At 44.3% G+C, this 27,755-nt stretch overlaps 1 protein-coding gene across 3 annotated transcripts in view; it reads right to left on the bottom strand.

Annotated features, from left to right (window-relative positions):
* PDE7B (phosphodiesterase 7B) overlaps positions 1 to 27,755 on the bottom strand; it is a 219,955-nt gene that overhangs the window by 88,222 nt on the left and 103,978 nt on the right. The window contains exon 1 of one of the 3 annotated variants that reach the window (XM_068150022.1): positions 25,522 to 26,278. The exons of 1 other annotated variant lie outside the window; for it this stretch is intronic. In XM_068150022.1, coding sequence (XP_068006123.1) covers positions 25,522 to 25,759 — 238 coding nt within the window. In that variant the 5' untranslated portion in view covers positions 25,760 to 26,278. Of the gene's footprint in view, positions 1 to 25,521; positions 26,279 to 27,755 lie in introns of those variants that run through there. One more of the 3 variants, XM_068150038.1, reaches the window with a different exon arrangement.

Raw genomic sequence — 27,755 nt, 5'->3', positions numbered from 1 at the left:
ATATTTCATTCCTTATAGTGGGTGGCTTGGGTTTTTTTTCTGAGGAGAAGAGAAAATCAGAACTGTAAGGAAGGAAAGTTTGAGTTGTTACATGACTACTCTCTGTGATTCTCACCCTTACACTCACAAACTCTAGGGAGAGGATAATGATATTCTCATCACTATTGCAAAGAGATCAGTGCATGCTGCGCTCTCCTGGAGAGATCTATTTACTCTTCCTGCTCTTGTTTTCAATCTAAAGCAACATTCTATGCTTAGTAAATACCTATGACCATTCGTTCATCTTTATTTTCTGAAGTTCACGGCTCAGTTTCAAAACCTCTCCATACAATAAGGAATCTTTTCCCTCGTCGGGATGTTTTCCCATCTCTGACTTCCTGCATTTCCTTCACTTACCTGCCAGTCTTTTCAAGAGCGATGTGTAAAGTTAAAAATACACAGCACCAGACATTCCTCCTCTCTGCAATCTATTCAGCACTGCCAACCACTTCTGTGCATAAACTTTGCACCCCAGAATTAGCAGCATGGTGGAGCCCATGGCATGCCACGTAAGAGGGCAGGAAGCTTCTCCCACCCAACAGGTTGTGTAAACGGGTGTTTAATGTGTAGGTGACAAGTTCTTGACAGCTCAGGGATGATTAAAATCTCCAAGAACCTGGACTGTACCTCTGTTTAAGAAGGAAACTGGTGGGTAAGTAAAGCAAATTCACGTTTAGCATTTAGCAACAGCTTTTTTGTCTTAGTGATTTCGGTTTTTGTAATCTTCCTGTCAAAAAGTTGTTTATTTCACGCATAGGCACTGCTGCACAAAGCCCTGCTAATCTGCCCTTGCCGCCTCCTCCTGTGCCTCAAACATAACAAAAGGTAATTTCCTTTCCTTATTTTTGTGTAATTGATTAATGTGAAGGATGTCCTTTTCATCTAAAGCCTTCTTTATACAAATTTGAAATGCCATGCCTTAGATACAACCATTAGATATTTAGTAGACATAACAAAAGCACTGTCAAACCCGACGCTCAAAACAAAAATATTCTCCTTTCCCCAACACCTCTCTGTTCTCCAAGCCACCTTATTATTTGCTGTACCTAGCTTCTGAGGCTGTTCCTGTTGGTAAATACAGTGTAAGTTGCCAACTCTACTGGCATCCAGCACATCTGCTTGCCTAAAAGCTTTCTTTTTGCTGTATTTCATGAAACACAGAATGATGCAGTGAGGTGAAACAGATTTGGAAATGTAATGTTCGTGCTTTCAGGCTGGGTACATCACCCAGAGCATGATGAGATGGTACAACTGCACTTTTCGGAATTTCAGGACAGAAATAGGCATTAATTGGATAGGACTGGCTCTCTCATGCACCCAACCACGTTTTTTGGTCATGCTCTGAAATTGGCTTTCTCCAGCTATTCCTCTTAAGAGCGGCTACCCATGTAAAGTCACAGTGAATTGCTGAACACTTCGGAACGGACTGACATTTGGAAAATTCAAAGGCAAGGAAAGGATGGACAGCTCAGAGTGAACCAGTGGTTAGAAAGGGCAGAAATAGAGAACACAGCTTAATGTTTTTCTGTGCCTGTGCTGATTCAAACCTTTTCTAACCTAAAAACATCTTGAGGCCCAAACCCATACAGCCCCAGATCTGCAGGATGGACAGGCCTGAAATACATATGAACTCATCAAGCAAAAAGCAGAACGAATCTGAATTTTGACTAAGCAAGTGTATTTCTCAAATAAAAAAAATGGGGGGGTTACCCTGCCCCAGTCCCTAATGGTAAGTCAGATTTACCAAGAGCGTCATAACTATGTATTTGGACCTTGAACTCTTTAAATTTCATGTTTCCATCTGCACATCTGTGCATGTGTATCACTCCCTGCTGCTCCCAACAACTTGCTGTTGTGTTCAGTGACAAAATACAAAACCTTGAAAAGCCTTCCCAACCCTGCATTTCAAAGGCATTTCCTAATTGTTTACCTCTTGGCCAGAACAGTTGTACTGTATGTACAAGGCCCCCTTGAACTTGTGTAACTCAAAACTGCTTAACAATTTTTCCTCAAATGATTCTAATTCCTTTGGGGGAAAAAGCAAACAGTAATTATAACATATTCAAACAAAGGATTTTTGTTAGGGCTTTTTGTTAAAAATAAAATGTCCCTCTTTCTGTTACCCCCAAAAAAGGAGTTTTCATTCCCACTTATTTCACAGGAATGCCTACAATTTTGTGGGATTATGCAAACCCCAATTAGCAGTCCACAAGGTGTTTTGAAAAACACTGCCTAATATGTTACAGACATATTTAGTGGCTAGCTTCCAACAGCCTGAAAAAATGCATTTTTTGAAAGAGAGTTTTGGAATTAAGTCATAGTATCATAGTATCATAGTATCATAGTATCAGTCAGGGTTGCAAGGGACCACAAGGATCATCTAGTTCCAACCCCACTGCCATGGGCAGGGATACCCCACACTAGATAAGGCTGGCCAGAGCCTCATCCAGCCTGGTCTTAAACACCCCCAGGGACGGGGCCTCGACCACCTCCCTGGACAACACATTCCAGGGTTTCACCACTCTCATGGTGAAGAACCTCCTCCTCACATCTAGCCTGAATCTCCCCACCTCCAGCTTCATTCCATTCCCCCTAGTCCTATCACTACCTGAGATCCTGAGAAGTCCTTCCCCAGCCTTCTTGTAGGCCTCCTTCAGATACTGGAAGGCCACAATTAGGTCACCTCGGAGCCTTCTCTTCTCCAGACTGAACAGCCCCAACTCCTTCAGTCTGTCACTTCAATTTTGTTGGGTAATGCTGGCAGAAATAATTCTTCCAACAGTTAATAAAACTTTTTTAAAATGATGATGATGATTATGATTTGTTGTTTTATATTATCTTACAGGAACAGAGCAGTATATTTGTGGAAGTTAAGCAATTTGGGTTTCTTCAGTCTTTCCTTAAAATCCAGTTCTACAACTACTTACAGAATCATAGAATGCTTTGGGTTGGAAGAGACCTTAAAGATCATTTAATTCCAACCTGCTTGCCCAAGGTCTCTTCCCCATCCAGCCTGGCTTTGTACATTTTCAGACCCAGAGCCTCCACAACTTCTCTGGGCAACCTGTTCCAGTGCCTCATCATCCTCATTGGGAAGAGTTTCTTCCTAAATATCTAACCTAAACATAGCTTCTTCTAGTTTCAAGCCATGACCTGTCATCCTGTGACTATGTGCCTTTGTAAAAAATCCCTCAACAGGTACCCTGCAAACCATCTGACATCTTTCCTATATGTTTCTCTTGTAAAATACTAATGGCCTTACTGTTGAGCAAAGCAGTCTTACAAATATTAGTCATTACTTGAGAACAGTTCCAAACACAACCATTGATTACATTTCATAGATTCATTCACAGATACATAGAATGGGTTGGGTTGGAAGGGACTTTAAAGATTGCCTAGTTTCAATTGCCCTGCCATAGGCAGGGACATCTTCCACTAAACCAGATTGCTCAAGGCCTCATACAACTTGTCCTTGAACTCCTCCAGGGAGAGGGCATTTGCAACCTCCCTGGGCAACTTGCTCCAGTGTCTCACCAACCTTACTGTAAAGAATTTTTTTCTAATATCCAGTCTAAACCTACCCTCCTCAAGCATCAGTCCATTCCCTCTCGTCCTGTCGCTACAAGCCCTTGTAAAAAGTCCCTTCCTAGCTTTCTTCTAGGTCCCCTTCAAGTACAGGAAGGCTGCTACAAGGTCTCCCTGGAGCCTTCTTTTCTCCAAGCTGAACAGCCCCAGCTATTGCAGCCTGTCTGCACAGGAGAGGTGCTCCAGCCCTCTGATCATCTTTGTGGCCCTTCTCTGTACCCACTCCAGCACTTCCATGTCCCTCTTATGCTGAGGGCAGCAGAACTGGCTGCAGTACTCCAGGTGGGGTCTCACAAGAGTGGAGTAGAGAGGGAGAATCACCTTCCTCACCCTTCTGGCCACACTTCTTTTGATGCAGCCCAGAAGGCCAACCATATCCTGGGCTGCAAGTGTACATTGCTGGCTCATACTGAGTTTTTCATCAACTGATACCCCCACGTCATTCTCCTCAAGACTACCCTCCAGCCACTCCTTGCCCCATGCTTGGGATTGCCCCAACTCAGGTGTAGGACCTTGCATTTGACCTTGTTGAACTTCATGAGGTTGGCTTGGGCACCTGTCCAAGTCCCTTTGGATGGCATCCTTTCTCTTTAGTGTGTCAACCGGACACACAGCTTGGTGTCGCCTGCAGGCTTGCTGCGGATGCACTCAGTTCCAATGTCCGCATCACTGACAAAGGTATTAAACAGCGCTGGTCCCAGTATGGATCCCTGAGAGACACCACTTGTCGCTAGTCTCCATTTGGACATTGAGCCATTGACCACAACTCTCTGAGTGCGGCCATCCAGCCAATTCCTTAATCAGTGAGTGCTCCACCCTTCAGGTCCATGCTTTATTCAATTACATTTTCTTTTCAGTTTTCTGGAATCTAGTAACTGGGTGGTGGTTGTTTTTTTCACCTGTGTAGTGCAACTGGGCAAGTGTACCCAGGTTGCACAGTACAGCAAGATGCAACCCCTTCACACAACAGTATGAACAGTAAAGGATGGGTGGTACTATTATATTTTGAGAGTTATCCTAAGCCATCAGGACTATGACTGAGCAGAACACCCTACCTGACACAGCTTACATGCACTCCAAACAAGACCACACAGATTTAAAATACTCAAAGCAGCACTGACATACACAAGTGATAGTGAAGTTACTGCCAGTTCACAGTGCTGAGGCTTTATTCCTCCCTTCCTAACAACTGAAGGAATGTTTTATGAACACAGAAGTCAGAGGGAAGCTAAATATGTTATACATATGTGCATCTCAAAGGCTCATGACTGTACTATGCCATATATTTTATATTTCTTAATTTGTCTTCCCTACATAGGGAAAAAACCCCTCATCCTGTTGCTACCAATCCTTTACAAGCAATCACACCCTAGCCAACTCCATTAAGCATATTTTATTGCTCAATTAGTTCTTTATTTCTACCATGCCTAGGAACAGAAGCTAGATCTTTCAAAAAGTTTACACTTTTTTTTTGGCTCACATTCTACACACGCTGTTTCAAAAACTCTCAGCTTTTCTTAGCAACACATAAAAGTTCCTGGTCTTACTTCTCCAGTTTCTAATCCTGCCTCAGCTCCTCATGAAACTGGAAGGCTCAGTTCCTCTCTTCCTTTCATTTGCTACCATGAAGTGGGGCAGAACAGGCCTCACTGGAGAGAGGGACAGAAGGAAGAAAGCTTTACCTAAGTCTTACTTGAAAGCCTTTTAATTATCATCAGGATAAATACAAAGGGGGAAAGCATCTTAACTTTGTTCATTTTTTTTTCCAAGTGCATAGAGTAATGTGTATCTCTAGAAACATCATAAATTACAGACCAGCAGTCAAGACAGTGTAAATAAATACTGACTGGTTGAATTAGGTGTACTTACTAATTTGTGAGAAGAAGTACCATTTAATTCTTTCAACAGCACAGGATTTTGGTGTTGGTTTACCTGAGAATTCAGCTTTCTTGGCCAGCTGCCACTTTACTCTTCCTTGTTTTAAATTTTGCAAAATGAAAAACAAGTATCTAAAATGAAAGCTATAAATCAGTAAGTTAAATGCTTTTGAAAGAGACACAGAGCTTCAGCTGAATGAGTCTTAACAACACGGGCTTTACTTTATGATTTACTGGGCCTCAAGCTGCCAAAATGGGGTCAGATAGTGAAAAAAACAACGTTCCCTTCTTGTTCACGCTGGGAAATTAGGAAAGGTTCAATTAGTTACAAAATATGGGGCCCAATCTCACACAACCATACTGGTAGCTGGTCTTGCTAACAGGCCAGCTGCTTTCAACAAAATGAAGTCTTCCAGGCAGTCACCATCCTTTGAGTATAAAGAAGATCAAGTGATGGTACTCAACACGTATATTGGTTTATGAAGCAACTGCCATGCTGCTGAAGGTATCTTCTAGCTCTGTTATTTTAGAGGAGCTGGCAAACATCACCAGCCTCTCTCAATGAAAAATAAGCTATTTCAAGTGACTGATGGATTTGTGGGACAGTAGCTTGAACCTACTGGCAGGGTTTTCAAAGTTATGATCCATCTGTAACCACATGCTGCAGACTAGTTTTAGAGGTGAAATGTGTAGGACGCTACTATGAGACAAACTCTGTTCGCTCCCTGCTAGTAGGCACAATAATCTCTGCTGGAGATCAGGAGTGATGTCAAAGTAAATCCAGAATGAGAAGAGGGTTTGGTCCTCATCTTACCTGTTAACTAACACAAAGGATCTCTCAGTTTCAAAGCTAGAAACAAAAGATTATAAGCTTTTTCTTGTTGAATTACAGCAGTAAGAAAAGCTGCCTCTCTGAGCCTAAATAAAGTGAATTTAGGGCTTGGGCTCTGTTTCAAGTTCTTATTAGCTCCTGGAAAGGTGCCATAGCAGCTTGAAATGTCTCCTGCCTGAAGGTGATTAACTTTGCTGCACAAAGAGGTCTCCAATTGCATGGAAAGAAGACCATTCCTTTTGATTCCCGATTTTGTGGCCCTGCTTAGTTCTGTACAACTATACTCTCCATGTGCTGATCAACCCAAGCCAGAGACACAGGTCTGCTTTCTTTCAATCTTCACATCCTCCTGCAGCCCAGGAAACACAACCCCCACTACACAGCAAAAAGGCACCACCAGACCACCACTACTGATGCACAGATCACCTGTGACATGTCAACACCATTAACCCTGAGCAACTTCCAAGTGCCTCATGCATAATTCATGCTTCCTTAAAGAGGTTTCTCTGTGTATTTTGATGGCTGACACTCCAAGTTCATTTCTGATCTGTTGCACACTGGAATCTAAGAGCTCTGTTAGTTGACTTCCCCTAGAAGGCATTAAGTTACACACAGAGTATTTATTCTGCATCCTCCACCCCCTCAAAAACCCTCAACAAACTCTAGCACCTTTCCTGTAAACCCATTCATGCCTTCAGAAGGAAGTGATTGTGCCCCTGTACTCAGCACTGGTGAGACTGCACCTCAACTACTGGTGTCCAGTTTTGGGCACCACAAGACAGACACTGAGGTGCTGGAGTGGGTACAAAGAAGGGCAACAAATCTGCTGAGGCGTTTGAAGAGCATGTCTTACAAGGAAGCTGGGATTGCTTAGCCTGAAGAAGAGGAGGCTGAGAGGAGGCCTTATTGCTCTGTATAGCTACCTGTAAGGAGGTTGTAGTGAGGCCAATATTGGCCTCTTCTCCTAAGTAACTAATGACAGGACAAGATGTAATGGCCTCAAGCTGCACCAGGGGAAGTTTAGGTTGGATATTAGTAAGAGTTTCTTTACTGCAAGAGTGGTGGGGCATTGGAACAGGCTGCTGAGAGAAGTAGTGGAGTCACTGTCCCTGGAGATGTTAAACAAACAAGCAGATGTGGGACTTTGGGACATGGTCTAGTGGTCATGGAGGTGTTGGGTAGAAGGCTGGACTTGATGATCTTAGACATCTTTTCCAGCCTTCATGATTCTATGCTAGCTAAAAAAAGAAGAAAAATAGTTCACTCCTCCTCTCTGCATCTTATAACAGACTCATATAAAAACCCATCACAGAGCACACCCATCTTCCTTTCACCTCTCCCAGATATCTTTTCAAGCAGTGTACACTGCTCTTTGAAAGCCATCTCTGGTAGGTTGCATTTTCAGAGCCTGTCACTGGCGATGAAGGACAATCACCACCAGCTTGACTTCATCGACTCTCAGTTGGTCATGCTTTCAGGCGTGGCTTTCCACTCAAAGCAAGCAGCAAGATACACTGCTGGCAGACAGCTCCTTTTATTATTATTATTATTTTCATGTCTTAATTTGTGGAAACATCCTTTAAACAGAGACAGCAAAATTGACTATTTGCCCAGCTCTTCCCTGGTTCCATTTTAACTTCTATGTTTGTAGATTTTACATTTGATACAAGTGAGAGAGAAGTGACAGAGAAAACAGTCTTAATTCTTTCATCTTCCCCTCCCTCCAAAGAACAAGTACTCCTCTTCCCAGAAGGGACAGATAGCCAACTCTTATGTGCATTGTGGCCTCTTATTCACTGGGCACCTTCCACCAACCTCTGCCCCTGCTTCTATGAGGTTTGCCCACAGACATGTATTGATGGATATCAAGCCTCTAAGACAGCATTTCTATTTTTCACCCTCAAGGATGGCAGAATGAAGTGGAGATGACACACACCCTTGCTTTCAAAGAAGTTTGGGGCTTTTTTCAGCATTCAAGTCAGATGGGCTACTTAGATTTGTGATGTCTGATAGCACTACATGAGTAATGTCTAAGAAAACAGTATTTCCTCACTTCACTGGGGCTTATTTTGCTCTCTCCTTATCTGGTCCGAAGAAATTGCCACTTCCCCCCTTTAAAAAATTTTAAACCCGTGATCCAACTGTTCTGATTTCCCATAGATTAGCTGCACTCCCCCTCAAACCATCTGTCTGGCATTCATATTTTTACATGCTTTTCTTTTTACTACCATGCTGCTCCATATTATTTGATCTCTGCTCCTTACACTTCTGTCTCTGTGTGTGGCTCAGACAGTCCTGTGTTATTTTATCAGCTTCCAACCGTAAGAGCAACATGGGACAGAAAGTTTTGCTCATTTATTTCCCACTTGTGCTTGCTCACAAGGGGCTGAGCTCCTTCTGAAAAGAAGATGGATTTGGGAACAAGAACCAAACTTTAGAGCAACAGTATTAAAGCCAACCAAGCTTCTACTGGCAGCGCCTTACCAGTTCACCAAGGAAAGATGCTGACTTCTACAAGCCTTATGGTTTTGTCATTTGCAGTGTTCCAAGTCCAGAATAAAATGAGGTTTACACAGAAAATTTAAGTTTCAGTACCTATTTTCTCCTTCTAGCCAAAGGTAATACATATGCCTGGCTGAAACACATCAAATAGGTGCTGTTTGGTAGAACATGTACCTTTGCATGGTGATAGTCATTATACTAGCTTCATCTTCCTCAAATAAGAAATGGTTTGGGGTGATTATCTGGGGAAAACTAAGAATTCTACTGACTTGAGCTAGGGACTGGGTATTTGTGAGGCATTTCGTAAGCCACTCACACAGAGACAGTGAAAGCTGTATTTGTAGGGCACATTAACTGTAGTTATAGGGGACATCAACTGCAGTTAATATCAAGCTTCTGCTGAAAGCAGCATTGGTGAGAATCTGCTGTACTGAGATGTGGAAGCTGCAGGAGAGGAAAATTTAAAGTCTATCTAAAATAGAGAAGAGGCAAATAAGACTGCAATTGTGGAAATCAGCTGAGTTGAAGGCATGGGTGTGCATTGCAACAGAATAGAACTAATCTGTAGTGAGGTAGTCAGCCTGTTCATAGTTCATGAACACCTGAGGAACCTGAACATACAAAATTCTACAGGACCTGAGGAGATGCATCCCAGAGTCCTAAGGCAACAGGCTCATGTAGTTGCCAAGCCACTCTCCATGATGTTTGAAAAGTCCTGTCAGCCAGGTGAAGTCCCTGGAAGAAGAAAAACATTAGACCAGTTTTTACAAAGGGTATAAAGGAGGACCCTGGGAACTACCAACATCTGTGCCTGGGAGTATAATGGAACAGATCCTCCTAGAAGCTCTGACAAGGAGGTGATTGCAGGCAGACAGCATGGCTTTACTAAGGGCAAGTCCTGCCTAACCAATGCAGTGGCTTTCTACAATAGAGTGACTACATCAGTGGACAAGGGAAGAGCAATCTATCTGGACTTTGGCAAGGCCTTTGACATAGTCTCCAAGAACATCCTTCTAAGTTGGAAAGATATGGATTTAATGTGTGGACTGCTTGGTGGATAAGGAATTGTCTGAATGGTCTCATCCAGAGGGTAGTGGTCAATAGCTCTATCTCCAGATGAGATGAGTGACAAGTGGTATCCCTCAGTGGTCCATGCTGGGACTGGTACTGTTAAGTATCTTCATTGATGATACAGACAGTGGGATCAAGTGCACCTTCAACAAGTTTGCAGATGACACCGGGCTGAGTGGTGCAGTTGATATGACAAAGGGACGGGACCTAGACAAGCTGGAGAAGTGGGCCCAGGTGATAGTCATGAGGTTCAACAAGACCAAGTGCAAGGTCCTGCACCTGGATCAGGGCAATCTTCATTATCAGTATAGCCTGGCAGATGATGTGATACAGCAGCCCTGCAGAGAAGGAGTTACAGTTACTGGTGGACAAAAAACTGGACATAAGCCAGCAATACAGGCAGCTCAGAAGGCCAATCACATCCTGGCCTGCATCAAAAGAAGCATGGCCAGCACATAAAGAGAGGTGATTCTACTGCTCTGCTCTGATGAGATCTCATTTGGAGTACTGTGTCTAGCTCTCGGGCCTCCAACAGAAGCACATGGACCTCATGAAAAGAGGAGGGTGATGAAAATTACCAGAGGGCTGGAGCACCTCCCCTACAGACAGGCTGAGAAACTTGGAGGTGTTCAGCCTGAAGAAGAGAAGGCTCTGAGGACGCCTTATAGCAGCCCTCCAGTACCTGAAGGGAGCCTACAAGAAAGCTGGGGTGGGACTGCTTATAAAGGCAAGTAGCACAAGGACAAGGGGCAATCGTTCTACACTAGAGAAGGGTAGATTTAGATTGGCCATTAGGAAGAAGGTCTTTACTATGAGGGTGGTGGAACACTGGAACAGGTTGCCCCTTCCAAACCAGTCCATTCTATGATTCTAGAATTCTGTGATAATTTGGAAAGATATTCAAAGGCATGGTGTCTGAGGAATATGCCAGGACAGACTTTACAGTAGGAAAGGAGAACAAATGACTAAGAGAAAAGGACCACATGCTAGTGATGGTGAAAAGTAAATTCTGTATCAAAATGATTTGCCTTTCTGATGTGGAAGAGAACCAGACCAGGAGACTGGAATCTTCTAGCTTTCTTATATTTTCTCACCCTCAGCTCTCTATCTGACCTACAGTCAGCATGAAGAGTGAAGTCACTAAGTCTAAGTGGGAGAATGGGGAGGGTGTGGGGGGGAAAGTTAAGCAGATGACCAGAAAAACACAGATCCTCAGTGATGATCTACGCGTCAGTAACTCTGCCTCCACTTTGTAGTGTTGCTCTTAACTCATGCTGTTAACAAGGTCACATGCAAAATATTTGTCTGTCTGTAGGACAAGACAGCTAAGTATAGAGTGCTTTTCCCTTCTAGTCATTTGATCCTATTCAAAACATATAATCTCCCAGGTCTCCAGTCTGTGCAAAGCCAGACATCAGCACATTTTTGGCTACAGGGCACCTACAAAAAGATTAGTGACAATCTTGTGAGGCTTGTGCTGCAGATTCTGTCAAGGGGCCAACATTTAAATAAGGTACTTTGCATTTTCATTATGAGTATTCCAGCCCATTATTAGCAAAGTTAGTTTAACTTCCAATCTGTTTTGCCAGCTACTAAGTACATATTTAATGATGTGCATTGCTGGCAATGGGGGAAGGGAAGATCTATTCTGCTGCTATTCCACTGGGAAATTAAATGAGCTTGTAGAGTCTGCCTAGTTAGAGGTTCTAACTGTATTCTGCATTCCATCTCTTCAATGTAATTATGATTTAATAGCTATGTGTCTTCAGTAGATGATCACGTTTTACAGATCCCATTTTTCAACTCAGAAAACCAGAACATTGAATTCTGTAGGTGGCTTAAGCATCTATTTGACATTAATCAGGTAGCTTAGATACTTCAAGTCAGACTTGTATCTCCATGAACCAGAACTTCAGACCCAATTATTAGTGAAGATAGGAGCATCCAGGTGCTATCCTGTCAAAGATCATATCTTTCTCCTGAGTAGGCCAAGCAGACAAACTACATGGATCACCCAGTGAATGCATCCCATTCTAGTTTGGAAAATCCCTTCCTCCAGATTCTGGTTTTTTTTAACTCCCCAAGCCCAATTTCACAGAATCACAGACTGTTAGAGGTTGGAAGGGACCTCCAGAGATCATTGAGTCCAGCCCTCATGCCAAAAGCAGGATCACCTGGGGTAGGTAACACAAGAATACATCCAAGCACATTCTGAAAGTCTACAGAAGAGACTCCACAACCTCTCTGGGCAGCCTGCTCCTGTTCCAGTGCTCTGTCACCCTCACTGGGAAGACGTTTCCCCTCATATTGAGGTGAAACCTTCTGTGTTCAAGTTTGAACCCATTGTTCTTTGTCTCATTACTGTGCACCACTGAAAAGAGATTGCCCCCTCCACTTCACACTCACCTCTCAGATATTTATAGACATTGATGAGATCCCCTCTCAGTCTTCTCTTCTCAAGACTAAACAGCCCCAGGTCCCTCAGTCTTTCTCCATAGCGGAGATGCTCAAGTCTCCTAATCATCTTTCTGACTCTCTCTAGCAGATCCCTGTCTCTCTTGAACTGGGGAGCCCCAAACTGGACACAGTATTCCAGGTGTGGTCTCATCAGGGCAGAGTAGAGAGGTAGAAGAACCTCCTTCTTGATGCACCCCAGGACACTATTGGCTCTCTGGGCCACAAGGGCACATTGCTGTCCTATGAAGAACTTGCTGGCCACCAGCAGGACATCCCATAACCTGTACTGGTGCCTGCTGTTATTCCTCCCCAGATGCAGGACCCTGCACTTGTCCTTATTAAACTTCATGAGGTTTGCCTGCACCCAGCTCTCCAGCCTGTCCAGGTCATGTTGGATGGCTGCACAGCCCGATGGGGTGTCAGCCAACCACCTGAGTTTTGTATCATCAGCAAACTTGCTGAGGGTACTCTCAGTCCCCTCACCCAGGTCATAGATAAAGATATTGAACAAAAGTGGACCCAGTACTGATCCCTCGGGAACATCACTGGCCACAGGGCTCCAAGTTGACTCTGTGCTACTGATGACAACCCTCTGAACTCTGTTGTAGAGCCAGTTTTCAATCCACCTCACTGAGCAGCTGTCTATGCCACATCTCCTGAGCTTTTCTATGAGGATGTTATGCGAGACAGTATCAAAAGCTCTACTGAAGTCAAGATACATGACATCCACAGATCTTCCTTTGTCTACCCATTTGGTCAAAGTTTCGTAGAAGGCTATCACATTAGTCAAGCAAGATCTCCCCTTGGTTACTCCTGGTAACCCTCTTTGCTTCCATGTGGTTAGAGATGACCTTCAGAATGAGATGCTATGTCATCTTTCCAGGGATGGAGGTGAGGCTGACTGACCTGTAATTGCCTGGGTCTTCTTTCTTGAAGACTGGAGTGACATTGGCTTTCTTCCAGTCATCAGGCATTTCTCCTGCTCTCCATGACTTTTCAAAAATGGAGAGAGGCTCAGCAGCAGTATCAGCCAGCTCTGAGCACACGTGAATGCACCTCATCAGGGCCCATGGATTTGTGTGTTTTCAGTTGGTACAAGTAAGCTCTAATTCAATGCTGACAATTTGCTGCACTTCAGCTTGCATGCAGCACACTGTCTGTACAAGCCAGTTTGGAGCACAAGCCCTGTGAGGGGAGGCTGAGGGAGCTGGGGTTGCTTAGCCTGGAGAAGAGATGGCTCAGGGGAGACTTTATTGCTGTCTACAACTACCTGAAGGGAGGTTGTAGCCAGGTGGGGGTTGGTCTGCTCTCCCAGGCAACCTATGACAGAACAAGAGGACACAATCTTAAGCTGTGCCAAGGGAGGTTTAGACTGGATGTTAGGAAGAAGTTCTTCACAGAAAGAGTGATTGGCCATTGGAATGGGCTGCCCAGGGAGGTGGTGGAGTCACCATCACTGGATGAGGCACTTGGTGCCATGATTTAGTTGATTAGATGGTGTTGGGTGATGGGTTGGACTTGATGATCTCAAAGGTCTTTTCCAACCTGGTTAATTCTATTAAATTCTATTCTTTCATTTCTACCATGTCTAAGTTGACTAGCATTGAGGAAGAAGCAGAAGAGATCATAATGAAACCTTCCAATTACTCATGAAACTGAGCTAGCATAGTCCAATAACAGCTCATCTATCTTCATGCCTGCAGCATGTCTTCAACACAAGCCCCCCCACGCCACCATAATTAGAGTTACTACTCTTATTATTTTCCATTACTTTGGCTGAGATGCATTTATAACTCACAAAATACTCCTTAAAAAAGTCTCCAAGCCAGTGCACAACTGCTTCAAATCCAGATTATCTGTGTCACCATGCCCTTGATCCACAGCTGCAATTATGGTTTCCAGTAAGAGAGCAGGACTACATAACAGAACAAGGGTGGGGAAAAAAATGTGCCATCACTGGTATACAGAGTAATCACTGACTTATTCATGACTGACAAGGAGGGAACTCTGAAATAAACTGAAGTGAGACATAGGTAGTGCACTGAACAGGACAGAATATATCCCTCTTCTCTCCTTCCATCTCCTATGATTTGCTAGGCAAGGTGCTGGCTGATCTCTCTGATGTGATGGTGCTGGCTGATATGATAAGGGGTGACCTTATTGCTCTCTACAACTACCTGAAGGGGGGTTGTAAACAGGCAGAGGTTGGTCTCTTCTCCCAGGCAGCCAGCACCAGAACAAGAGGACACAGTCTCAGGCTGCGCCAGGGGAAGTTCAGGCTGGAGGTCAGGAGGAAGTTTTACACAGAGAGAGTGATTGCCCATTGGAATGGACTGCCTGGGGAGGTGGTGGACTCGCCGTCACTGGAGGTGTTCAGGAGGAGACTTGACAGGGTGCTTGGTTACATGGGTTAGTTGATTAGGTGGTGTTGGATGATAGGTTGGATGCGATGATCTTGAAGGTCTCTTCCAACCTGGTTTATTCTATTCTCATTTCTTCAGAGCTTTCACCTTACTGACTCTAAGCAGAATGTTTAGACTGACCTCACTTGGAAACATACGCTAACACTGCCTCACGTAAAAGCCTCACTCCTCTACCATTTTAAGGCTATAGTTCTCAGCTGTGCAGTAAATTCTCTGCTTTGTCTCTTTTCCAGTGGTCATGGAAAGCAATACACCTTTTACACACAAAGAACTTCAGTTCAAGAAAGGCCCTGAGCTACCGCCAGTACTAATGTATTCAATTAGCTTTAGCTCCCAAATGAAGGCATGAAATGTATGCTCACTAGTGCTTCCAGGAAGAAGAGAAACCAAGTGTGATAAACTGCAGCATGTAAAAGGGTCAGAATGTCTCACACATGTTTTTCTGTTTCTTGCTGCTAGTGTGCTTGAACATCCTCTGAAGCATTAAAACAATCTGCAAGCAGTGAGTACAGAATTCTTCTCCTCCCTCCCTTCTCTTAATGAGACAAACCTGCATGCAAAGCCCAAGCTGGATCACATTACTCTTCAGCATTTCACAGGAGCCCAGTCTCTCTCACCCTTTTATTCTCTCAGCTCCATTTGGAATCAGAAATGCAACTGCTGAATTACTGTGAAGGCAGCTGTTCCTGCAGTACATCCATACTGCCTGGAAGCAGGAAATACGAAATCTTCCATGAAAGCCTACAATTATGAGATCTCCAGCTTCAGTTTTGCACTCATGGACCATTTGGATAAGCAAAGTTTGGAAAACACAGCTATTTGGGTGACCACCTGGGTGCTTCACTGAACCAGGTCTGATAATAAAGACACATGCACAGATAACCCCCCAAGGACTAATGGCTGCTAACCTTACCTAACAGAACGCTTGTTTGGAGAAGCACTTAGACAAGGAAGAACTTAGCCAAAAGCTATTAAAAGCTGGCTAGAGGGCTGCGTACTTAAGGTGTTTTCTGCACCTGTCAAAATTTTGATGGCTTAGATGTTCTGTGCCTGCTTTCTTCAATTGTTTTGGAAGGTTTTTAATTGAATATGCACCTGTGCAACACACTAGGGGTTTTTTCACTATTTTGGAACAAAGCTCCACCAAGCTTAAAGCTAATTCCTTCTGCTTGGATGAATCTACCTTACAATTTAACTTTAAAGAGCAGAGTTCAAACAGTACTATGCAGTACTTAGAGTTAGTCTGGCTTATCTGCAATTCCAGCAGCTCAAAACAAAACATTCAATCTCAAAGTGGTTCTTAAGCAACAGGGAATGAAGCAATGCCTGCCATAGCACAGAGAGTTCTGAAAACCATCCAGGACACTGCTTCATTTCTAACTGCACCTGCATAGACCATCTTTTTAAGTAGGCCTTACAGTTAATACTTTGCCCTTATCTTAGGTCAGGGATAGCAGAGGAACACTGAGATAAAATCTGAAGGGCATTACATCTTCACAAGCCAAAGCTGGCTACAAAGGGAAAGATTTCATACACTCACAAGGGAAATGGAGCTTTACATGCGCCCCTTTCAGGAGCAATTAGAGCCAGGGAAGTTTACAGCAATCTCTTCAAATGGTCTCCTGTGCAACAGTACACCTTTCACAGCATTTCACCAGAAGTAACACCAAACATCCTAGTTTAGAACAAAGCCCATGCATGTCCAGGTAATGACTCTCCCTGGCTTCAGAACCATTTGAATGAAGTCCTCAGCTCCCCAGAATCAGCTTGCGCAGCACTCACATGGGTTGTCAAAACCTCGCATTTTCTGAAATAACTGTGGAGGATACTCAAATTCCAAGATATTCTGTTTAAAGAGCAATGAAAGGATTTTGCCCCTTTATTGCTACTATAATAAGTAATACTCTTGATGAGCCTGCTAAACCCTTATTGCTTTTGACCTTCCTCTTCCTACACCACTTAGACCAAACTACGTTCAGCGTTGCAGCAGCGGGAACTTTCACAGGATGATACCTCTTCCTAGCAGGTGACAGATTAAGACAAGGAGCCTTTATGATCTTACAGTGATTTGAGGAGGGAAGAGGGAAAAGTGAGAGGTGGCTATCCACAGAAGAATCAAAAGAATGCTTTATCCCAGAAGCTAATAAGAAGGATTTATTCTTTCTCTTATACAGAGTTTGGATGCCTGTAACCATAACATTTGCCGGAGAAATTTTATGTCATGAACAAAGTAAAAAATGAAGAGCAGAGACATTTGTCTTGCTTTGCAAGTTACATCAAGAACTAGTCAGGTACTTAAGTTACTGCAGTTTCCCCCATAATTAAGTAGGCTAAAATGCTCTTTTTGAACAAGGTTAGGATGACTTACAAGAAGTTTTTAACAATTGCCAAAGTGTGTTTCAAGCTGACAGTCTCAACAGGGTTTCACTTAAATATTAGCACTTTCTAGTCCTGACCAAGGGAAGACAGGGGGACTAGCATGTTTTACAGCATCGTGACCAGAAATGGGTACCTAACTACTGTGAAGAAACAGCTTGAGGTCAACAGAGTTTTTTTCAGCCAACCTAAAGAAGCTGACACTGGGGAGTTTGGCCATTTGTAAAGATATCCCTTGGAACTGTGAAAGCAGTTAAGTAGCATGCCAGCAAACATAAGTAACATGGTTTAACATACTCTGAATGCAGAGCTCTGGGAAGGGGTTCAGAACAGATCATAGTGGAGAAAATGGTGACACAAACACCCTTTTCCTTGTGTTGCCTGGAAAGCCAAACTCACACTTCGTAAAACCAGACTTCAGAAAGCTGTCTGGGATGCATGTCTCCAAGCAAACACTTTTAAGAAGTATGATAGACCACAAGCTGCAAGTTTGTTACCAAGGAGCACTGAAATAGCAAACACATTGCATACAGTACACTACTTCTACTTTAGAAACACTGGAAGTTACGTGCAGTATTAAGCCTCCCACAGTGCATTTCTCATGTTTCTCTCACAACATTTAAGCAATACAGAAAATTAGCACCACTAGGCAGGCATGACTAATATCACTGCTGCCTTCTGTTGGTAGCTGTTTATCAGTTTAATTCTTCGTAGAGTGTAAAGAACTTAAGAGTCAACTTAGCAAAACTAAAGCCATCAGCTCTAACCCTAATGAAGCAAAGAAGCACAAAATACCTCTCAAACCTCCAAACATCAAAAAGCCTGTTTGCATTATAGCACATCAGAGCTTTTTCCTTCAGAAACACTACTTTTATATACAAAGCCATATCTTTGCCTCCTGATGTTAGGAGCTTCACTGAAAGCAACAGATCTCACAGTTTTACAGCTCTCTGGAATTCACTCTATTTGTGTTTATAGCTTTTAGCAGGCTTGTGATTTGTCTCCAAGTTAAATGTATCAATACACCCTCTGTCACTTTTCTAGCACACCAGCAGCATTACCTTTTCTACGTGCTGGCCAACACCCAGCTTGGGCAATTACATTTTATCTGCTAACTTTATCCCGAAGCCTTGACTCCACATTGCAATCTTTTTCTTTCTGTTGTGGCTGTACATACTTGAACAGCTGCTCAAAGAGCCTATCCAAGTATTTCTGCAAACAGAATTTGTTTTCCAACATTCACAATAACACAAACAACAAATGTGCCAGCAAGGCTGAACTGAAAGACCACTCAGAAATTGTTGAGACTTTCAGATTTCTTTCTACTGTTTACATCAGCCTAGCTTTATTTTTTTGGGTGGACATGACAGTGCTATGCTAACAGTTGGATTTGGTGATCTGGATGAGGGCATTGAGTCCATCATCAGTAAATTTGCTGATGACACCAAGCTGGGGGCAGGAGTTGATCTGCTGGAGGGTAGAGAGGCTCTACCAGCATGAGATTTAACACATCCAAGTGCCAGGTTCTGCACATTGGCCACAACAACCCAATGCAGTGCTACAGGCTGGGGTCAGAGTGGCTGGAGAGCGGCCAGGTAGAGAGGGACCTGGGGGTGCTGGTTGATGGTAGGCTGAATTTGAGCCTGCAGTGTGCCCAGGCAGCCAAGAGGGCCAATGGCATCCTGGCCTGCATCAAGAACAGTGTGGCCAGCAGGAGCAGGGAGGTCATTCTGCCCCTGTACACAGCACTGGTTAGGCCACACCTTGAGTCCTGTGTCCAGTTCTGGGCCCCTCAGTTTAGGAAGGATGTTGACTTGCTGGAACGAGTCCAGAGAAGGGCAACAAAGTTGGTGAGGGGTTTGGAACACAAGCCCTATGAGGAGAGGCTGAAGGAGCTGGGATTGCTTAGCCTGGAGAAGAGGAGACTCAGGGGTGACCTTATTACTCTCTACATCTACCTGAAGGGAGGCAGCCAGTACCAGAACAAGAGGACACAGTCTCAAGCTGCACCAGGGGAGGTTTAGGTTGGATGTTAGGAAGAAGTTCTATACAGAGAGAGTGATTGCCCATTGGAATGGGCTGCCTGGGGAGGTGGTGGAGTCGCCATCATTGGAGGTTTTCAGGAGGAGACTTGATGGGGTGCTTGGTGCCATGGGTTAGTTGTTTAGGTGGGTTGGATTGGTTGGTGGGTTGGACGCGATGATCTTGAAGGTCTCTTCCAACCTGGTCTATTCTATTCTTTCTATTCTATTCTATTCTATTCTATTCTATTCTATCTCAAAGGTTTTTCCAACCTAAGCAATTCTATAATTTTTCAATTCTCAAAAACCTATCAACAGAAAAAATATGTAAGAATCAAGTAGAAGAGAATGATAGAGACTTGAATGAAAAAAGGGTTGACAAACACATCAGTTCATTCTGATATGCTCAAAAGTTCTCTACCTTTAGCCCATATCTGGGACTAAAATAGAGCTGTTACTCCACCACCCAGCAGAGAAAGGGAATTGGGAAATAGGTTGAAACAAACATTAATTTAATGAAATAACCAAATTGATACCAATGCCAATACAGGACATACAGAGTTATACTCAGTCCAGCAAAAATGCAGCAGTCACAATATCCAGGAATGCAGTCCCCAAGAACAGGAAAAAGCATAAGGAGGAAGCCCAAGGAGGAAGCCCTAGCAGGAAGCTCCTCTCTCCTTAGCAAACTTCCTCCTTTATACTGTGATGCTCATGGTGTGGGATACACCTATGAGCAAACTCCAGTCAGCTGTCCTGACTGATTCAGAACTATTGATGGCTTGCAGCCCGTGGCTGGCCTGGGATTCTGTCACAGCAAAACCAGGACAAACCCAGAGACTTCTAACAGCAGTTCAATGTTTCAAACGACACTACATTTAAAAAATACTTCTAAATAAAGAATTAAATATTACAAAGGAACCAGAATTTGAACAGTGACCATGATTTAATGTCTCAGAATGATTTTTGTTTGGTTGTTTGTTTGGGTTTTTTTGTTTTGGTTTGGTTTTGCTAATCTTTGAAGCTAATTTTCTAATTAGCAAAATATTCTGGGGGAAAAAAGAACTCCATCACATGTATTACTAACCTATGTTCAGTCAGTGAACTGTTTGAACAGGACAGTCTACTGATACGCTCTGAATTCTAAGCCTTTTATCATTTGGTCTACATTCAATATAGAAGTGGTAGTTCATACTGTCTGATTTTCACTGGTCTTGATTCACATATTTGCTGATTTAACCATCTCTGCACAAGAATAGAGAAGAGCATGCTTCGTGTTGTCAGAGGCTGGACACCACAGTCAGAGAGCAGTCAAGGTTGCTACAGGTAGCATCGATTCTATCAAATTCACATTCTTTGTCCTTACTAAATGTAATGGATTTAACTAGTCTCAACATAAACCTTAATACCCCCCCTCCCCACTCCCAAAAAACACCCCCAATACAAAAAAACAACCAACCAACACAAAAAATACCCACCCTGCTGTGCATCTCTCAGTAGGACACAAAGAAAGGTTTATTCCAGTCTAAGGAATAATGCAAGAGATTGTTCAAATGATAAAGACAATGTCATCTGACAGCTCCGGTGTTCTGTTTACTACTGGGACCTACATCTGTGGCACCTACATGCTCAACATCAACTACAGAAAATTATGAGCTTTCTTAGCAACCTCCATTTGGTTCCCAGTAATCCACAGATTCAAATTTTAAGCACTTTATGATTATTAATTATTGCAGCGGGACTACAAAATGAATTTCCAGATGTCACAGCTAAACATGATTCAGCAAATTCACACTGGAACAGGTTGCCCAGGGAAGCTATGGATACCCCTTCACTGGAAGTATTCAAGGTCAGGTTGGATGGGGATTTAAGCAACCTGATCTAGTGCAGTATGTCCCTGCCTGTGGCAGGGGGTGGGGTGGACTACATGATCTTTAAAGGTCCCTTCTGACGCAAATCATTCTGTGATTCTCTAAGCACTGACAGGAAGGGGAAACATGAAGTTTCTTTCAACATGCACAGCAAAGCTACTGCACAGCATGACAAAAAGTTGTTCTTTGCAAAAGAAAAACAAATAGAAGGCATATTTCCTTGGATATCATGGAAGAACTGAGTCTTTGGGAGGTCCTGTAAACAACTTTAGGGAAGACCTTCCAGCAAGCACTAAAGAAATACAAAGATGATTGACTTCTCTAAGAGGTATATCACAAGACTGCTCAGCATGCAGCTCTGAAGTTTGAAAGAAGAAGGTCTGTTTGGATGATGGCAGTAAGTTTGAATAGATTACTGAGTCGGAAAAGAGACAGTTGATTGAAGGGGCGAAGTGAACAGATGCACCAATAACTGGTGGAAATTTTCCCAGCAGTAAACTGTAATAGAAGTGATGTGTGGTACTGCTTGTTTTCTTTCTCATGGCAAAGGGACTCATCAGTTAACAATGAGTGTGATGCACGCATGAATCAGAAACTACATTTCTGAGAAATCATTTACAGACAGAAAGAGATAGATGGAAAAATATATTCAGAGTTATTTAAAAAAACCAAACCATCAGAGATCAGTGTCTCAACCTTGATAATTCTAAGTAGCACTGCACCTCCTCTGAAAATCTTGCATGCCTGCACACGTGCAAGACTCAGTACACAAAGTCTCACTGGAGTTATCTGGGATGACCACAAAATTAACCAACTGCTAATGCTCACAAAGAAAACACTTGGAGGCAGACCTGTACTCATTCTGCAAAGGTGCTGCTGAACTGAGCATAGCAAGAAAGTTAAGGTCATAAAAAGAACACAGATCTCTCCCAGAGATCAAAATGGTTTCCATGAAGAATTATTTGAATAATTCAGTTGTAATAATATCAACACATGCTGTTATTTTGTTGAAGTAAAAAGTGTTGGCTTGCAAATGAACTGAAACACTGTAAAGAATGACACTGAATTATACCCATTTCCCACCCAATGCTTTCCATATTATGTTCCATCACTGCACTTTCTTACTATCATGTGACCAGCTTAAGTATGTGAAATGGCTTCTGGCACAGCCAGTGTTCACCAAACCACAGTTTTGAGCTGATTTGGTCACAGATTGAAACACAGGGGGAAAGTTACTAAGCAGGACAGGAGCAGGAGAAAGATCTGCTGTCCTAATTGATATTAATTTTAAAATACAGTGTGGTAATAAGAGAAGGCTCAAGATGTGAATTTTACTGCTTTGGAAGGGAAAATAAATCATCATTGCAATCCCCCAGACAGGCAGTCTCTACTAGATCTGGGTTCTTTGTTCATCCCAACTATATGCTGCACAATGTATTGCAAAGAGGGATTTTTTGGCAGGGAGACCAAGTAGCTTATTCTCAGTACTGAACAAGATGAAAGACCCAGCTACAGCTTTTTTATTTGAGAGCCTAGGACACACAGTTTTGCCCTCTAGTAGTTCCCTAGTCCTATCCCCAGACAGAGGAACGTGGTATGAATTACGGCTATATGGGTCCCCAAGACATTACCATTCACAGAACTGACATCACACTCAAATACAGCTCTCCGTCCTCCTCACTACCTAGGGCTAAGAGGGTTGCTCCTTTCTAGAAAGACAGCCCAAAACTGAGTTCATTCACTCAGACTAGGACAAGTAAATTTATTTAGCCAGATCTCTATTAACATGACCAAACAAGGCAGAAATCCTGACAGTTTCCTTTGAGAAACTGTATTTATTTTCTCCTCTTCTACTGTAAGCAAAGTAGTTTCATGAGGATGTGATAACAGAACATGAGTTATCACATGAACACTTAAAAATTTAAATTAAAAAGCCCTTGATGTGGAAAATGCTGTGAACTCTACTACTAAGCAATCAACCTTTATTTGCCTAGCTAGCAGTACCTTGAGCAGAAGTTATTTGCTTTAGCTTCACCTGAAGGAAATCTGATTTCCTACTAAGTACTGCCTTTCTTTAAGATTTAACTTATATAGTTGTTCAGGTCTCTTTTTTTGAAGGCAAAACACATACCAACCACCATACAAACACATAGCTGTGTAGCTCAGATGCTTCCAAACTATCATCTTCTCTTCCCATTTCTGCATTCTTTGACTCTGCACTTAACTAAGTGTAAGATTTCAGCATTTACTGGTTTTCCCACATGCTCTAACATACTTAAAGTGACTAAAATGAAACCACAAGAGGGAAAACTACTAGCATGACTGCTGCCGAGGAGGAAAAACCAGCAACCCAGGTTTGGTTCACTCAAACTGTCTGATGATTCGTATTTTAAAGTGTTGAGATTTAGAGTCATCTTCTGTTCTGATTTGTACTGGTGCAAGTCAATGAAGCTTATGAAATAGGACCTGGCACCATGAAAAGGACTGTCCTTTCACAGGATACGAGTAATAGCCACTTGAGCAAATGCAAGTTACTCATATCCTGCTAGTGGACTAATCTGTCTCTGTATATTCAAGCATATTTTTAGTTGCCTCCAGGAATCTGAAGGTGAATCTCATTTGTTACCTAATGAAACTAATTTCACCTGATACAACACAAACATACTGAAAAACCACTATTACTCATACATGAGGTGAAACCAATGCAGCATGTCTTAAGTTCTATTTGATTAAGGTCCGTCTCCAAACACTCACCACACAAACCTCAATCCCCCTAGCTGGCTATGGTCCATTCCCAGCTGACTTGCTCCAAGTCTTAAAGAGCAATTTGACCTCCTCTTTCTTTATCCACAACATTCTTATTCTTTTAAACTGAAGTGGTTCTCAAAGAGTGGAGTGGCAGGAGTCTGAGAACTAGTATTACCTTTTTCAAACCAGAACTGAAAACATGCATTTCTTGGTTTACCTGTAAACATCAGAAATAATGGACATACAATGACCAACCAGCTGACTTGGCAGGCATCCAAAAGCAATACACAGATACATACTTACTATTCAAGTTTATACATACAGTTACACACACTTTGAAATACCTGCAATGAGGTTATTCTACATAAGGAATTAAATTATTCTAATACAAAATGCTGGACATTATAGGTCTCCATAAAGCACACAGCAAAGGACAATGCAAACATAATCTTTTAAGACTGAATGCACTGAAAGAGTTTAGTGACCAGGCTGCAGAAATGAGATAATCCAGAGCTCTTAAGGAAGGAGCCACACAGTTTCAGTAAGTCTATGAAGTCACACTAGTGGAATGACAAGAGAATATAAAAAATTATCAAGGGATACTGAGACAGCTGTAGGGCCATGAGCATGACTTCAACAGAAGTCAAGAGGTTTTGAAGGAGACAAGAGGTTACCTCCAACAGAAGGCAAGAGGGTTTCAATAGTGAGCAATGTGGAGCATGGGATAAGATGCAGTATCAATTAATCAAAAGTAAGAAATACCATGCTTACATGACAACTCACTTCTACCTAATGAAAATGCAGGGAAGTCCAATCTGGACTTCAAAACTACATTTGATACGGTGCCATAAGACTTCACAACTGTTAGCCAGTTAGGAAAAAACCGACATGCAAGATTTATACAGTAATGAAGTGCTCTTTAGCCAGTCTTACGCCATGTTCTAAAAGAAAGTATGGGACAGAGAAGTGTTATTTCAAGAATGGGTCTCAAGTTTTCAATACTGGTAGCTAACAACACTCAAGCAGAGCGTTGCTCTGCTAAGCAGATGGGCAGCACGGCAACACCATGTGAAATGAGCCAAGTACGATCAAAGATCAGGGTGAAGTTTGGCGGCTTAAGAGACGAGGCCATGCGCTTAGAAAGCCGCAGCTACAGCAACCGAGGAAGCCCTCGGCGCTGGGCGGGCATAACCACCCCCGCTCCCGACGCGGCCGAGCTGCCTGGCGGCCCCATCACCTTGACCGCGGGGCTCCGTGCGGGCCGGGCAGAGGCTCCCCCGCGCCGGCATCAAGCCCAGCTGCCCCGACTGAGCTCAGCCTCAGATCTGCAGAGTAACGTGCTCTATTTTTTAGAGCTTGTATCACCCCGCTGAAAAACGCACGCAACAGATTGCACAGGGGAGCGCCATCAGCAAATGGATCTGGCTGCCAGACCCAGTACAAACTCCGCGTGTGTGTCCGTGTCCATGTCCATGTCCGCGAGGGAACAGCGCCAGGGCTGCCAAAAGCACCTTTTCAAATCCGGACGCTCGTCGGGCAGCGCTCCCCGGCCCCGCGCCTTCCCATCCCGCCCCGCTTAGGTGACGCCAGCCCCGGCCCCCAGCGGCTCCGCTCCACGACGGGACAGGCTGGCTCCAGCCACGGGTCCCCCCCACCCTCCGACCCCTAGCCACGTTTGCCCTACCCGGTCCTCCGAGCAGCAGGGCGGGGGAAACCTACCTGCCGAACTACTCAGGGCATCCTCACTCTCCAAAACCCCTCTGTGTTTCGCCCCGCGGAGCTCTCCCTTGGATTTCCAAACGAGCTTTACCATCTTGATCATCTCGGGCAAGTCCCAGGCCAGGGTCCCCTGCTGATAACCAGGCAGACTGCCCATGGGAAAGGGCATCGGCTCTTCCCCCGTCCTCCTCCGCCTGCCCGGCTCTGCCGCTGGGAAGAAGCGCTCCAGCACCGGCATCCTGGCCCGTGCCCCCCGGCCCGAGCAGCCGCGATGGGCATCCAGAGCGGTGCGGGGGCGCCCAGCCACCCACCGCCGCCGCCACGCGCAGGGGGCGCCCCCCGTCGTCTCTCGGCCCCGATCCCGCGCTGCGGGCACGGAAGGAAGGAGCACCGGGCTCCGGCCGCCGCGCTCGCTATCCGCCCGCCCTCTGCGCGCCCTCAGCCCGCCGCCAAGCGCCGGCAGCCGGGGCGAAGCAGCTGGCGGGCAGGCGCGGAGACGCAACTCATGCCGGCGCGGCGCAGCGCCGAGCCCCGAGGGCGGGGGCGGGGGCTCGGGCCGCTGCTGCCGGCGGCGTCGTGGTGCGGGGGCCGGAGCAGCCCGGCAGCGGCAGTCGAGGGCAGCGGGACTGGCTGGGCAGAGCCACCCCCGTGTGACGCCCCTATGTGCACTGTGGAGAGGGCAGGGAGGAGGTGGTTTGACTTTATCCCTGCCAGGATGCCATGTGGGGACACCCCCCTTTTCCCGTGGCCTTCCTCCTCGCTCTCACCAGCTTATCTACGGAACCGGGTGGGAGTTTTGGCCTCTTAGTCAAATCCCGTGGTAACCTCGGCTGCCCTTCGGCCGAGAGGACAGTCGGTGATTCACGTCGTGGCGCTGCCTGCGAAGGCCGGGAGTGGGGCACGAGTCCATTTGCAGCGTGTACTGCACCCCCCCGCCTGCCCCGCTTTCGGACGCCAGGCCCAGGGGAAGTACCCCAAACAAGCATGCAGAAGGGCAGCGAAGGTACTGGCGCTTGACGGGTCGAAAACCAACGAGTTGCTGAAATTACCGGTTTAGGGTGGGTACAGGGTCTGCCCCGCGTCGTCATCGTTTTGGCTGCAAAGCTCCACCTGAATGGGTTCACGTTAGGACACTGCCTGGTGGCAGCGATCACTCATAAGACTCCAACGACATGACAATTATTTCTCGCTAATCTTTAAAAACAAGGCGAAGCCGCCCGGAGAGTGCTCGGTCTCACGCATAAATGAGGTGGCGTGCCGGAGCTCTGCAGCCCTTAGCCAGCACCTTCCCTGGGCTTCCGCCAGATACCGACCTCAGGAGCACCCAAGGACCCCTGACCGGGAGAGGTCTTGTGATTTACAGAACTTTGACTTTATACAAAAGATCCCTTCTAGCTTGTTGTTGGTCCTGGTCTGTCCTTTGTCTGTTAGTACAGCAGGGAGGTGGCGGCTCCTGCACCAGCACTTAAGTTTTCCATAAAATTTCAGGAAACTTCTTTAATGGAATTTTAGCAGGCATTATAGTATTTCCTAACATACAGAGTTAATAAATTCGTCTTTTCTGTGTTACAATTCATGTTCTGCCTTCTCTCCAAGTAGGACAATAAACTGGTGAACAAGCTGGAGCCAAGAGAATGGACTGAAAGTTAACAAACACATTTACATGTGCATAAGCCTTTTCTCCTTCTGCCAGTGTGCTGTTTCCCCTGTTCTAGGATCCTCTGCCACGCTGATCTTAATGTTCCCACCTCAAAGTGATAACTGAAGCTTTTAAAAAACTAGCCCTATTTTGGCTGCAGGCTGTAGTGCCGTGCTATTATCATACTACACTGTCAGGTGGCTCTGTCTTGAAATATTGAAGTGCTTAAAATACATTCTGCTGCTGTCATCGTGCTGTTATTTTGCAAAGTTCTTAGCATCAGGATATCCTGACTCTTGGAGCAAAGGGGTTAAGAGCAAAGAAAACAAATAGATGATCACATGCAGTACAGTGACAGCCATTAGCACATTTGTACAATCTAATGGTTATAATGTTGTGGAAAGGCAAAGTATTGGTTTTGAGTTCATATGGGCTTCTTGTGATAGTTTAGCTTTCTCATATTAGTGCATTCTCTCTCTATTATTTTATTTTTCTTCTTCTTTTTTTTTCTTTCCTTTTTTTTTCTTTTTTTTTTTTTCTTTCTTTCTTCTTTTTTTTTTTCTTTCTTCTTTTTTTTTTTTTCTTTCTTCTTTTT

Source organism: Melanerpes formicivorus, unplaced genomic scaffold (assembly GCF_026170545.1).
Source record: "Melanerpes formicivorus ecotype bairdi unplaced genomic scaffold, bMelFor1.0.p_v2 SCAF_2, whole genome shotgun sequence".
NCBI classification, from domain to species: Eukaryota; Metazoa; Chordata; class Aves; order Piciformes; family Picidae; genus Melanerpes; species Melanerpes formicivorus.
Note: the sequence above shows the minus strand (reverse complement) of the source record. Positions and strands in the feature narration are given on the sequence as shown.